Source organism: Diplotaxodon limnothrissa, linkage group LG8 (assembly GCF_057381915.1).
Source record: "Diplotaxodon limnothrissa isolate DT_005_m linkage group LG8, D_limnothrissa_male_GT1.1, whole genome shotgun sequence".
Classification (NCBI taxonomy): domain Eukaryota; kingdom Metazoa; phylum Chordata; class Actinopteri; order Cichliformes; family Cichlidae; genus Diplotaxodon; species Diplotaxodon limnothrissa.
Genome location: NC_140603.1, coordinates 26223710 through 26238353, shown reverse-complemented (window position 1 = coordinate 26238353; position 14644 = coordinate 26223710). Strand labels below are relative to the sequence as shown.

General features: G+C 42.9%; 1 protein-coding gene across 3 annotated transcripts in view; it reads right to left on the bottom strand.

The window, feature by feature from the left end:
* Window positions 1–14644, bottom strand: part of LOC146627027 (sodium channel protein type 4 subunit alpha A-like) — a 32263-nt gene that overhangs the window by 16713 nt on the left and 906 nt on the right. For 2 of the 3 annotated variants that reach the window (XM_085361565.1, XM_085361566.1), the window contains exons 2-8: window positions 2021–2321; window positions 1707–1825; window positions 1537–1626; window positions 1326–1454; window positions 712–803; window positions 303–593; window positions 131–194 (exon numbers count right to left, since the gene is read on the bottom strand). In XM_085361565.1, coding sequence (XP_085217691.1) covers window positions 131–194; window positions 303–593; window positions 712–803; window positions 1326–1454; window positions 1537–1626; window positions 1707–1825; window positions 2021–2272 — 1037 coding nt within the window. In that variant the 5' untranslated portion in view covers window positions 2273–2321. Of the gene's footprint in view, window positions 1–130; window positions 195–302; window positions 594–711; window positions 804–1325; window positions 1455–1536; window positions 1627–1706; window positions 1826–2020; window positions 2322–7902; window positions 8540–14644 lie in introns of those variants that run through there. The other variant, XM_085361567.1, reaches the window with a different exon arrangement.

Here is a 14644-nt window from a genome sequence, read left to right as displayed (position 1 = left end):
GACTCCCAGCCTCCAAATCACACTTGCAACCTTTCTAAAACTTCAGTTAAGGCTCATGTCTGGACTGAAACTCCAGTACCCCAAATAAAAGACAAAATTAGCACTGTAGCATCTTTGTGGTGATACGCACCCAGCATCGGAGCTGTTTCCACAAATCAGAGCATCTTGGCTGCCTTCCAGAAAGTAGTGATTCTCTATAATCAACCAAAAAAAGAAATTGGAAAAGCTACACCTTTACACCACTGTGGACAATATTGATTTAAAATTACAGATGAAAAACTTAGAGATTAGATGAAAAATACCTGAGTTTTCAATATATTCAGTGAAATTGAAGGTGCTGTTGGTATATGTATCATTTAAGCCAATGGTGTCGTTGAAGTCCACTGTGTTATTGGATGAAGAGGTGCCGTTAAAGATTTCAAACATGGTGTCATTTGTTTGGATGGGCCATCGCACACATTTCTGTCGCAGGTTTCCCATAAAAAGCTGAAGACCAACGAGTGCAAAAACCGCAAGGGCGAAGACTGTCAGAATCATCACGTCCCCCATTTTCTTCACTGACTGGATCAAAGCAGCCACAATTGTTTTCAAACCTGACAAAACACAATTGATACATGAGTGGTCTATATTTGGAAGTCTCAAAAACCAGTAAAAATAATGTGTACTGAGTGGAGTTAAACTATTAGTGTTATATTAAAACAGAACGCATACCAGGAATCACAGTAATTGTTTTAAGGGCTCGAAGCACACGAAATGTCCTCAGAGCAGACACATTGCCGAGGTCAACGAATTCAGTGACGTAACTGGGAAAAGGCACAAACATATCAAGGAAATGGTTTCCGTGCCACCCGATGTAAGCAGAGGTCTCATCATAAAACATAAAAATAAAACAAAAACATTGGCAGCGGCCAGCGGTACTCTGTGTTTGTGTGTTTCCGATTTTTAATAGATACACCTGTGGTAATTTGAAAATCCTAGGTGACTTCCTTCTTGAATTATCACATTCACAAACTTGGGTGTCTATGTTGCCCACCCTCCCGGCAAGGTGACGACAATACCCCATCAGAATTTTACAGCCGAGGTGTAAAAAGGGAACCACACTAGCAGCTAATAAGACAGGTACACTGTTCTGATGTAATGAAGCAAATGGAAAAACATTTGGTTTTAGTCAATCTTTTACTAAAACCAAATGTCTTTGTTGGATAACCTTCAGTGGTTATATTGCACCAGCAAAAAGGGTGGAGTTCCTACTGTCATTTAAGTACTAACAACTATTTACCAAATGCATCTACATAGTTTAAATAAACACACAAGCAGATACTTACGCCATGCTGATCACCATGAAATCCAGCCAATTCCATGGATCTCGAAGGAATGTAAAAGATCCAACACAGAAACCTCGAGACAACACTTTAACGGTTGCCTCAAAGGTATAAATACCAGTAAAGACATACCTACAAAGAAAATAATCAGAATTAATTATCCAAACTACTGTGTGAGGTGTGACGTGTGAATAATCAGTGATGAGCTACTTACTCAACAGTTTTACTCCATGCTGGTGGGTTGCTCATTGTCATGAACACGCAATTCGATAGAATTGTAATCATGATGAACATGCTAAATAATTTAAGTCAGGATTAAGGAAGCGTACAAGAATACTGTCACACCATTCAAACTAAAATACACTCAATAAATCAAAAGGATATGAATGTATGAGAATTTTGATGGCTCCTCTCCTAACCAAACTAAAGGGGCTCAGAATGTTGCACGCCGGTTCTGCGTTGAACCTGAAGATCGTGTTTCCTTTGGTGATCACAATGAATGTCTGAAAAACACAAAATTATCTATGAAGTTTGTAATTTTTTGCACAAAAAACAACATTTCAATTAATTCTCTAAGAGACCCTGCATGGAGCTGCAATGACACATTTTAAGATACAGTCGAGTTTATTAGAGCCTGAGTGTGCAATGTGTTTGTGTGCTTCAGCAGAGCTTTTTCTTCCATGTGTGCTCATACTGACTTTCTGTGTTTCATAGAAGGGGTCTATGTCCTCCAGGGGTGTGTTGAGCAGCTCTGGTGGAGGGTCCCCAAAGATCATGGGCAGACCCTTGCCTGCCTCCAGATCAGCATTCGGGGTTGCTGGTTCCTCGTCATCAGCCTTTACTTCTGCTGCCTTTTTCCTTTCCTCCTCGAGCCTCTTGATCTTCGCCAGTGATTCCAGAGTAAAGGGGCGAAACGCATCGGTGCCTGGGGGAGGAAGCAGCAGCACCATCTTTGCATTGCGAAGGGATACCGCCTTGCCGGGGTTTCCCTAGAAGGAGCTGGTGGGAGGACAGTGAATGAACAGAGAGAATATAAAACAACCATAGATTTTTAAATAGGTCCAGGTGTCACATGCAGATAGGACATACAAAAACCTTCAACACAAAGCAAATCAAAACATGAGCTTTACAAATTTACATAACCCGTATAACATTGCCTTTTCTAACTAACAATATGCATCAGATGCCCAGGTGAACTCTTGTTTGTCTTGACTGTTGTGCATCTTGGGTTCTTGGGTCTGACTTCTTGTCCTCCTCGGCTGCTCTGTGCAGCTTGTGCAGTGCTATTTTAAGTGTCACTGAGCAGAGAGCCACTTTAAGGATGCTTCTAAAACTCATTCAGGTGGAACTTAAAAAGCAGTTTTGAATGGTTGCAATCAGCTCAAGCAGCCTCATCAGATCCACAATGTGATGCAGATGTAAACAATAACTAAAGGTTAAAGGTTGACTGAAACCTCAGTGTGTAGTTTAACAGTCTTGTGATTTATAAAACTGCTTCTCTGCCTGCTACTTTACTATACATGTTATAAATGTAATAACCTTAAAAAAAAGATTTATGAACACTTGTTGCAACTTTACGATAACCTTCAAAATGATGGTTTACAAACCAATTATGGACCAAATACACCAGTAAACATTAGGAGTTGTTGTACATTTGCTGATACACTCAGTGCCAAATGTAACTCAAATAACTCATTATAACCAAGGCATGCAGAACACCACCTCCAAACACATAGCATATCAAACCTTCAAGCAGATGGGCTACAGTGGTGGCACTCCTGTCAGCTAAGAACAGAAAACTTAAGGCTATAATTCACACACAAAAAAACTGCATAATAAAAGACTGGAAATATGATGCCTGGTCTAAGCATTCTTGATTTGTGCTGCAATGGACATGAAAGCATGGATCCATCCTGGCTTGTATCAATGATTCAGGCTGGTGGTGGTGGTGGTGTAATAGTGTGGGGGATATTTTCTTGGTCCACTTTGGGCCCTTCAATGGCAGGAAAGCATTGTTTAAAGTATTGTTGCTGTCTAAGTCCAATCTTTTACAGCAACAGTAAATGGATGGACTGGTACTTATATAGCAGCTTTCTTCTCAGAATAAGACCTCAAGGAGTTTTGTATTACGTGCCTCATTCACCCATTAGTACACAGTGCTTTTATCTACACCTAAGCACTTTTACCTAACATTCACTCACTCACAAGCCAATGGATGCAACTCAGGGATCAGAGGGGATCAATCCACCAACCTTCTAATTGGTAGATAAACAACTCTTCCACCTGAGCCCTAGCCACAGTTGCCCCAGCTGTTTGCCCACCCTCTGATGCCTACTTACAGCAGGAGAGTGTGCCATGTCACAGAGCTCAAATCATTTCAAACTAGTTTCTTGAACATGACAATGAGTTCTAAAAAGCGTCCTCAGTCTCTAGATCTCAATCCAACAGAGCACCTTTGGGATATGGTGAAACAGGAGATTCATTCATGCATGAGCAGCCAACAAATCTGCAACAACTGTGTGATGTGGTTGCCTCAATTTGGACCACAATCACTGAGAAAGGTTTTCAGCATGCCTTTGGATCCATGGCATAAAGAACTGAGGTGGTTCTGAAGGCAAAAAGAGGATTCAACCCAGAACTAGCAAAGGTATATCTAGGCTGTGTACATTTTACTGACAAAGATAGGAAATGGCTGGACCTTTGCAAAAGCACATAAACCTATGATGATCTGAAGCCAAATGTAAACACACCCTGCATTTCTCTACATATGTCCTAAATACAAAGAATTAATTATAGGTCTTAGTTGCTCTAATGTGTGTCCAAACACCTCACCATCTCTCATTTCTGCCTTCTACCTTCTGCTTTACATCTTCAGCCCAGCACTGCCCCCTCACCTCACCCTCCTCGCCCACCACTGCACCACAAGCAGTTAAAAGTGACCATATGGTAGCAAAATGATTAGACAGACTTAGGACAGGGTCCTGGACTTTCCCACCACTCTAAAGATACCGTGACATTAGTTGTCTACATCGGATTACTTATTACCTTAGCAGGTGCTTCACATCAGGTCCAAGCAGCATTTTCTTACATCCTTTGATGTGTTTAGCAGCCAGAGGAGATCACTTTTGTCTGCAGGAGCTAAAGTTAGCTCCCACTGTGCTGGACATGATCATTTATTAAATCAAATATATGTCTCTATATGACTAATGAATAAGACGAATAACATCAGCATCCTACAGAATAAATAAACATTTCCCCTTAGGAATTTGCCCAAGAACAACAATATTAATATACAGTTATATGCTAATTTCAAGTAGGAAAACAAAGCATAACTGGAGCCTTAAACTGAAAAGAATAATTAATACAATCTAAGAAACACACTGTCTACAAGTCAAGTACCAAAAGTTTGGATTTTCTTAAATAAGGCTGCACAAGAAGGAATTACATAACACCAAATCACCAAAACAGGCAACGAAGACTGTACAAAGAAAAAGGTTCTTGAGTTCACATACATAAGTCAACATGATGGCATAAACAGACTGATGCACTGATCAAAGACGTGAACGTGCAGTTATACTTGCTCGAACCACTTCACTCGAACATAAAATTCTGCATTCACACACATGTGAAGACACGCACACGCTCGCACAGATACGGTGGCTGCCCAGCTGCTACAGGCAATCAAGACGGAGCGTCATGTTACAGAAGCCCGATGACTCTGCTCATTCCTTCCTGGCTGAGTCTTTGCCCTGTGCCTTACATCCCTCCGATAAACAGGACAGCATGCCAACTTATCTTACCACGCTTCTTCTCTTTACCTTCTATTAAACCCAAGGCCCCCAAATATACAGTAAGCTTCCACGTCTGCACCCTTACCAAACCCACCCACTATTCCGCCACATGGCATTTGAGACTCTCGTTCTTTCATTCAGTCATTACCATCTTTACCCTATCACTCATCAAACTCATTACCCTATCACCATCTTTTCTCCTAATCACAACAAAACACAAACCAGACTAACTCTGTGGTCCCCTGAAATAATACCAATAAATTGGTCTGCATGTCCTTTATTTATGACCATTCACCTATAAAACCAGGCTATTTCAGTTGGGCAGATCTGCACCTACCCAGTAATCCCTTCACACCCCCTTCTTAGCGCCAGTTTCCTCTCTCATCATCCCGTTTCAAAACCCCCATTTTGGACCCCGAGGGCCTCGCTGCTCGCGACCCTAAAATACACATCGTGAGATTGGATGTGTTTCTACGTGGCTTATGGGGGAAATTTCCTGATGGCGTTACATCACTCCATAACTGCTGAAGCCAGCAAATGTCCTTTAAAGAAAAAAAAAAGAGCTAGGGCCTTCAGTATCAAAAAAAAAGTCTTCATGAGTTGGTTGTTCCCTCATAAGTTAGGTAAGTAATACGTTTCGTCACCATTTTTTTAAACTGCAAATATCAGTGTGTGTTTCCCCACAGGAAAGAGCCAGCACTGAAAGAGCCTGCGATATTCTGTGTCAGCCAAAGGAGATTCTTGATATCTTACTCCTCAATAAACCATTTACAAACCGTAAATAAAATCCTGTCTAATTTTGAGTATAAGCACCAAGAAAGCATTTGGTTCACTGTTTTAAATAATCAGGTCCTGTACTTAAGTAAAAGTAATAATCTAAAATCACTTAGTTTTCAGTAGGTCTTTAACATCAAAGTTGCTGCAGTAAAATAAGCCCCAGAACGAGGAGCCGTCTTGATAACTGTCCAAATGTTTTAATTGGTGGTTACTAATAGAAGGTTTGGTTACCTTCTGAGGGCAACCTGATAAGTAAAAGAGGTCTTGAAATGATTAATTAGAGACAGAAGCCATACAGACATTTGAAACACTTTTTTTCTTTTTTGTTTTGAAAAATACTGGAGACATTTTGAGTCAAACAAATATTGAAATGGTTGGGACAGTGTGTAAAATGTAATTTTTTTCACATTTTATTCAGTGTAGCAAATTGAAAACACGACATCTTTAAAAAATACACATGTAGTTGGACTTTTCTACAAGGAAGCTGTTCTGTTTGAATAGGTACAGTACAGAGTTTAACATTATTTTGCTGAAATATGCAAGGCCTTCCCTGAAGAAGACTGCGTATGTTGCTCTAAAATATCTTTCAGAATTGATGGTGCCTTTCCAGATGTGCAAGCTGCCAGTTCCACAAACACCCCCATACTGTCAGAGATGCAGGCTTTAGGATACAGAGCTGATAAGAAGCCGAATGTTTCCTCTGCTCTTTAGTCCAGAGGACATGGTATCCATGTTTTCCAAAAAGAATTTCAAGTTTTGATTTGTCAAAACCCTTGACCATCGTCTATTTTCACTTCTGAAAAACAGTCTCTCTATATTTTATACTCAGTCATGTTACTGACCCATTGCCAGTTAACCTAATTAGTTGCCAAATGTTCCTCCAGCAGCTTCTTTTTACCACCACTTATTTTTCCTGTCTTTTGTTGCCCCCATTGCAACTTTTTTGAGATGTGTTGCTGTCATTAAATTTGTTTTCATGAAACAGAAAAATGTCTCAATATAAACATTTGAGACATTTATCCTATGTTCTATTGTGAATATTGGTTCCTGAGATTTGCAAATCATTACATTTTACAAAGGCTCCTCACATGGACTCATAATTCAGAAGCCCTCTACAGAAAAGGGCAGAGCAGGCTGTACCTGCTGTGGAGACTCAGGTCGTTTGGAGTGGAGGGCCCACTCCTGAAGACCTTCTATGACTCTGTGGTGGCCTCAGCTATCTTTTACGGTTTGGTCTGCTGGGGTGGCAGCATCTCTGCTGGGGACAGGAAGAGACTGAACAGGCTGATCAGAAGGGCCAGCTCTGTTCTAGGATGCCCTCTGGACCCAGTGGAGGTGGTGAGTGACAGGAGAATGGTGGCTAAGCTGTCATCCCTGTTGGACAACATCTCCCACCCCATGCAAGAGACTCTGACACACTGAGCAGCTCCTTCAGTGGGAGACTGCGGCACCCACGGTGTGGGACGGAGAGATTTCGCAGGTCTTTCCTCCCCACTGCTGTCAGACTCCACAACAAAGACTCCAAACACACACATCCACACAGATGCAATAACACTAAGTGCAATACTCTTTTCTAACATGGTTGTATTTTTACTCAGTTGTATATAGAATTTGTATTCTATTTTTATCCTATTGTGTATTTTATTCTATTTTATTCTACTGTATATAGTATTTTATTTTATTCTATTCTGTACAGTTGTGTACTGTATTTATTCTTATTATATTCTAATTTTTGCTACATAACTTTTGCACTGTCCACTTCCTGCTGTGACACAACAAATTTCCCACGTGTGGGACTAATAAAGGTTATCTTATCTTACATTTTGGGAACTGGTGTTGTTGGACTATTGACATGTTTTGTGAGGTTTTGGTTTAATTGAAAAAAAAAAAAAGACCCGGGGTAGCGGTCATGTCCGGTTAGGGGCTCTGTTGGCTCTCAGGTGACTGTTTCCTCGCGGCTGCGTGCAGCGGGGCTAGGGGAGGGTCTGTGCTGACGGACGTGGGTTACTGACCTGGTAGCCTGGCTGCCCCTGGGTGGGTTCGGGATGGGCGTGAGGTTCTGGGGGCGCTCCGTCTCTGGGCTGGGGCCCGGGCCGGGCCTCGGGGGCTTGGGTCCTGGTTGGTGTGTTGCCGGGGCTGTGGGCGGGTGGGTGCATGGGGGCCCACCCCTGGAGCAGGGTGCCGCCGGTGCATCGAGCCACCTGGGGGGCTCTTCAACTGGTGGGGGAGATTGTCACATCTTACAGGAGCTTTCCTCTCCTCGGGAGCTCTCTCTGCAGGAGGGGGAGATACAGGAGAGGTGGAGGAAGATCTCAGCCTGGGTGTTTATTGTCTTATGTAGTCTGGAAGATGAGTGGATGGTGGGGTGGGTGCAGTTTTTTCTGTGGTAGGGTTGGGTGGACTGTCCCGGGCTCTGTGGGGCCGGGAGGCGCTGCTGCACTGGGCCCCGGTCTGGATGGGCCTGGGCCCCCTTTCCCTGGCGGGTCGCGGAGTATGGGGGTGCCTACTGGGGTCAGCGGGGGAGCTGGCCCCAGGGAGGGGTCACCTGCCCCTCCCTTCCTTCCCTCCCCATCTCCAGCTGCCTCCCTCTTCCCGCTCCACCACAACCACCCACACATGCAGGACCTTGGAGTAGGGGTATGTCACCAGGGTGCAGAGGAGGCTACCCCCCCCCCCCCCGTCCCCTTCTGGCTGCCTCTGCCTCAATTTTATCCCACAACTTAGACATTCACATTACTCTCACTCTCATTACACATACATATAGGATCTTGGGGGTGGGCACGATACACGGAATCCAAAGTACCATCAGGGTGTACACCCCACCCCTGGCGTCGTTGCCCACCTCTCAATTTTAAATACACGTAGACATTGAGGGCTAGCAGGAGGGACCATGTGTTTACCTGCTGCTCTCTGGCAGGTAGCTCCATGCCCTCCTGGGTTTTAAATGCACCTTAGAACACACATGCATCAACACTACAATGAGCGGGTGGAGGGAGGTTTGGAGTCTTCTCTCACCCCCGTTCTCTGCGACCTGCTGGAGCGGGGGGGCTAGGAGGAGGAGTTGGCCGTCCGACTGCGGTCTGGAGTGTGGGGCCTCCCTGCTGCTGCGGAGTCGGGGCGGTCTGCCTCCCCCCACCGCAGGGAAAAGGGTAATACCACCTGGGTCTGGGTGCAGTTCCCCCTCCAGGGGCAAGGGTACCTAGACCCGGTTTGTAGAGTACGCTTGGGGAGTGTGATCATGTGTACAGCGTCTCTTTATGTCTGTCTCCACGTTGGTTGAGTGTGGAGTAAGTGCATATGAGAGCATGAGGGTGGGAATGGATGTTTGTATATGTGTGTGCCTGTATTTCTGTGTCTATATGTCAGGTTGGGTGTCAGGCGCCACCTCTCTGGGGACATCTCAGGCCCTCCAAGGTTTGGAGGCCTATCTCCCCCTACCACCACTGGCGGACTCCCTCAGACATCGGTGCGTTGGTGGTTCTTTGTGTCTGGGGATGGGCGTCCAGGTACACACCGGCTCACTCCTTGACGGCCGCTTATCGGGGCCTGGAGCCTGGGGCTCGCTCGGGCCACTTCGGAGGTGGGGTGCCCCCGGCCTCTCGGCCTGGGGCTCGGTCACTCAGGCACGGCTGGCTGCCGGCGGAGCTCACGGGCGCGTCACTGCAACTCCCCCTGGCTTCTGCTCCGCGGCTGCTGAGTGAGCCCTCATCTGGGACTCTCCTCAGCTCTTTCTGGGACAGTGGCGCGGCTGCCCCTCTGTTGGTCTTCCTTGGTCTCTTGTGTTCTGGGGGCCTCTGGATGTCTGGAGTTTTGATCTCCTCCATACCTGCTTCATGCCCTGGAGAATACTGTCATATTCCCATATATCATTGTGATGTTGTTTATTCTATTACTCTTGTTCTCTTCTGCTTGTTTTCTTTTTTCTTTCTCAGCAGGTGATCCAGGTGATTGATATATGCATTTTTTATTTCTTTTTTTTTTTCTGCTCATTCTGTTGGTTTTTGTTTTTTGCCCTTCTCCCCCGTCCCTCTTCTCAGCTGTTTCTCTTCCCCTCTTTCTTTCTCCCCTTCTTTCCCCCAGTCAAGTCTGTCCCGTATTCAGTAAGTGAAAATAAAATAAACAATAAAAGGTGAATCAAATGGACCATTACGGCAAGGCTGGGATGGTCAATTTGGTAAAGTAAATCCGTTGGGCATCTTTCTTTGCCTTTAGACAACAATTCTGATGGCAAAAGAGCCAAACGGGACAGGCAAAAAAAAAAAAAAAAAAAAAAAGAGTGGAGAGTAAAAGGGGATTTATTGAAATGCATTCTTGAAAGTATTAGCTATTAAAATTGACCAGAGTAAAAACCTAGTATGGTATTTGTAAAAAATAAAAATAAAAAAAAAGGAAGAAGAAGAAGAAAGAAATAAAATTAATCCAATAGAATATAAAGTACAATCTCGCCTTTAAAATATAGTTGCATTAATATTTATCATACTTTATAAGTTCTTTATTATTTCATTAAGTATAGTTCTTGAAAGGTCCTTTCCTCCACTGGTTTTATCTTGAGAGTAAAACTTAAGACACATCATCACGGCCATGCCTCCATGCTGTCAGACACAGTTGGAAACAGAGGAGGGAATGTCAGATTTCAGAAGCCTTCCCCGACAGTAATATATATATCACCTTGCATGTCAGTGGACACCGTGTGACCTGAGACATTCCAGCTGAGGATATAGACGGGGTAATGTAGATACCTCTTCGTTACATTATATGGCTGGGGAATGCAATTGCCAATATTCGCCTCTGGAAACCAACTCAGCTGGCTTTTGGCTTTTATCACAAGGGCAGGTTGAGTTCAGATGGTGATACAGAGTGTGCTGTATACTCAGAGACAGTAAATACATTTCATTTAACCACCATTAACCCTCTCAGGCTCAAATTAAACCTTTTGTTGCTAATGCACAACCAAGTCCTGCAGTGGTACTTCTGAGTAAAAAAAACTCATAAAATATGTATGTGGGGTAATCAGGTTGTTAGTTTTTAACTTCCAAATCGGCAATGCCTGCCTTGAGAGGGTTAATCAAACACCAAATCCTCAAGTTGCTAACATAATCAGAAGAGCAATGAGATCTTGAGGGGAAAAAAATGTCACATCAAACAAGCATGACAGCAGCTTGGAGTTCAAAGACAAATCTTGTGGTCACACAGCAGACATCTCAGTCCCTTCAATGCACATAATTGAGTGCTGTGTAATTATAAATGACAGCACCACAGAGCAAACAAGGACCTTTATTCACACATCCTTTGGCATTTGCCATCCTCCTGTTCCCTTTTTTCTCACGGGGTCAACTTACAACACTGTAGTTTGCTCTCACATTGTCATCCACCAATTACCCATATATTCCATACTCTCACAGGAAGCCACACTAACAGAAACTGCACCTGTTGCTTCTCCCTGTGGTGTTACTGTATGCTACTACCATAGGCATAGATTTCAGGGGGGATGCAAGGTATAGAAATGTTTAAGAAGCACTACAAAGGGGAAAAAGTGCAACAGCATTACTCAGAGATAAATGCCTCCTATATTGTTCAGTCTTTATTCTTCAGTAATGGGTCTAAGCATGCTACACCCTCAACCTCTAGGTGACTTCTTTCAATCACAGGTTGCTTACTGGAAGCCAGCCTGTTTCCAAACAATCACAACCCGACTTGGACTAAATGCAATCACTCTGGGCAGATTGGCAAATAACTGCCATCTAATTTGTAAAGACAGCTTGCCAACATATAGCTCAATGAATCTTAGTCAGTCTGTGCCAATGAGCACAACTTGTCTGCACTGCATCTCTTTGCAATGGTAGACTTAACTGATTGCCACCTGGTTAATGCACTGGCTACATAGACGAGAGTGGTATCAAATCTGGTCCCTGTCTACAAAGTAACTCTTTCAGATGAAATTAGATCACAAGTTCAATGCACATGGTCACAGTACTTTTAGCCATGCTAAGGTCTACAGTCTATTTTCCCTTGTGTGACTGTAGCATTAAATAAGTTTATATTTGTAATCATCAACCGGTACCAAGATTTTTACTTTTCCTTTACAAGAAGTTATTTCCAATACAAGTTGATGTAGAAAAGGCAGAAACAAGTGCAAATTGGCCCAAATACCACATCTAAAGTGGCTCTCGCAATGCTCAAACCAAACCAAAGTGCATGGATACCAACAGACAAATCATAGCAGGGGCGTAATTTCCAGGGGGTGTAGGGGGGTTATGGACCCCCCCCCCCCCCCAAAAAAAAATAATCAGACCCAACCAATATAACCCCCCAATAAAGTTATGAATTATTTTGCATAAATAGGCTGTTCATTTTCTTTACTCATTTCAGTTATTACCAGCAAAATAGTTGCATATTTAATCATCTGGGAATTTACCCAGATTCATTTATTTATTTAGACAGAGATCTTGAATAGCTATAGATTTTTAATCCAGACTTTCATTAAAGAAAACTGCCTAATAATGTGCTTCTGGCTGACTACAGCGACTGCTTACATAAATGTTTGAGCTCCTGGAGGGTGACGACTTCAAAACATCATGATACTAATAGAATATGAGATTTCAAGTGGGGAAAGTCAGCCTTAGAGCTAACGCAGATGTCACGGTCTGGAGTCTGTGGATTCCGTGTTTATGTTTTAAGTTGATTAATATTCTGTGGTTTTGTTTATTTTGGGTTGTTTGTGATTATTCCCAGTGTCTAGTGTTCTCTTTGCTCTTGTCTAATTACCCCAGCTGTTTCTCCCTCCTTTTTCTCATTCCCTGATTGTTTCTGTGTGTATATAAGCCCTGTGTTTTTACCTGCTTTTTGATGGTTTGTTTGTGTTTTGCCCTGTCTCCATGTGTTGCCATTTAAAGGGTTCAAGTTTGCTTTTGTTAGTTTTTTCCAGTTTAGGTTCTGCACTTGCCATCATCACTGCTATTTGTACCGTCACTGTCAAAATAATGCTCACTCACATCAGAGGCTGTGCCTGCATCTTGGGTCCTAATTTCCACACTCCACACAGCCTGCCATCGCAGCTGTGACAGCAGGAGATCACCACTGAAGCAAGCTTGTTTTAAAAAGAGTTACAGTTATTTCCATCATTACGGATGATTCGTTTGTGTATTTTATTTTTGTATGTATTAATTTATTTATTTTTGTCACGCAGGATTACTCAAAATCTTATTGATGGCACTGCATGATTCTATCTGATTGTGGATATAGAAACTTTCTGATGGATTTTTTTTTTTTTATCATAAGGTGATAAGGCAAATTTAGACATTTCATATCACCTCACCTTACAGCAACACATGAAAATGAAATAAGAAAAACTGTGAGACATCATTTTGACGCCACAAAGGAAATATCACAAAAAAATCCAGAGATAGAGGCGCAATTCATGCATTGTGAAGAGGGAATTCTCAGCATTGGTGGTGGTATGAAAGCTCTCTTCCTGTAAAATTGTCCTCTGGTCTGATACAACTTTCTAAACAGATTTCTGTGGTCTCAAACTGACCCATTTGGCCTTTGCACTCAGTGAGCGGAAATCTGAGTAGATTACATGTGGAAGTGATATGGAGAATATTCCATCCAGCTTGTGTGGGACCAGGGGGAGCTATTATCATAACCATAACACCAACAGAGACCTTAAAAAACAGACATCTATATGAGGGGCTGCCAATGTTTGAACCATCTCACTAAATAATATTTCAAAGACAAACAATATTTTAAAGACAAATACACTGCATCAGGTAGCTGAATAAATTAGATCATGTTTTTTAGAAAAAATCTTTACTTATCTTTAACCTTATTTCACCTTTTGAATACTGTGGAAAATACAGAGCCCCGGCCAGGCAGTCACATGGTCTTACTTGGTGAAAGTAACTCAAAACCGACACCTTCTGCATCCAAGAACATCTGATACAAGACACACAAACACACTCCTGGAGAAGAAGCCAACAGATCTCTCCATAAAATTTCCATTTTGTGCATATGAAAAAACACACATATGTATTTACACCAGATATGTCAGGTCACAAGTAAGAAGGTTAGGGAAGAATGCAGAACAGAAACTACAACTTTGTATTTTTAAATTTAAATATGAACTAAAATTGTGAAAATAAAATTTAAAAATGTTTAAAAATGCCCCCTGAGGTCCCAACCCATGTTGGAAGTTGCACTGATCCTACTGCTTGGCCCCCACTGTGTAAGTCCAGCTGTTACATAAGATCTGCAGGAGCATTGTTGGCAGCCTCTAACAGGAACACCAGCCTCCGGGTTTTTGACGCCGCTTTGCCTGCATGGAGCCAGGCTGTATGCATAGTCCTGGACCTCTGATTTTGGCAGCATGGATTAATGGAAACGGCTGGGTAGGAGCATCCACAGCATCACAGGATCTTGCCCATCTGCTATGAAGACATGAGCTAAAAATACAACTCTGTCTCTGCAAGAGGAAGCGTAGTGGGGGTTTTGAGAAGGTTGCAGTGTCCACACTGGACATTACAGCTACGTGCCACATGGGAGTTTCACCTCGCAGGTGTAGAAACGGCCCTGTTGTGATGTTCACATACGCTTTCCCTGCGTTACTATTGCATAACATTTGCAATGAAATAATTTGTCACAGCTTATGTATGCACACAAACAACCACATGCTTCCTCATAAACATATTTAATAAGCTTTTGTGAAGCCATAAATCTGTCTGGCTCAATTACAGTGTATTTCTGGAACAAATCCAA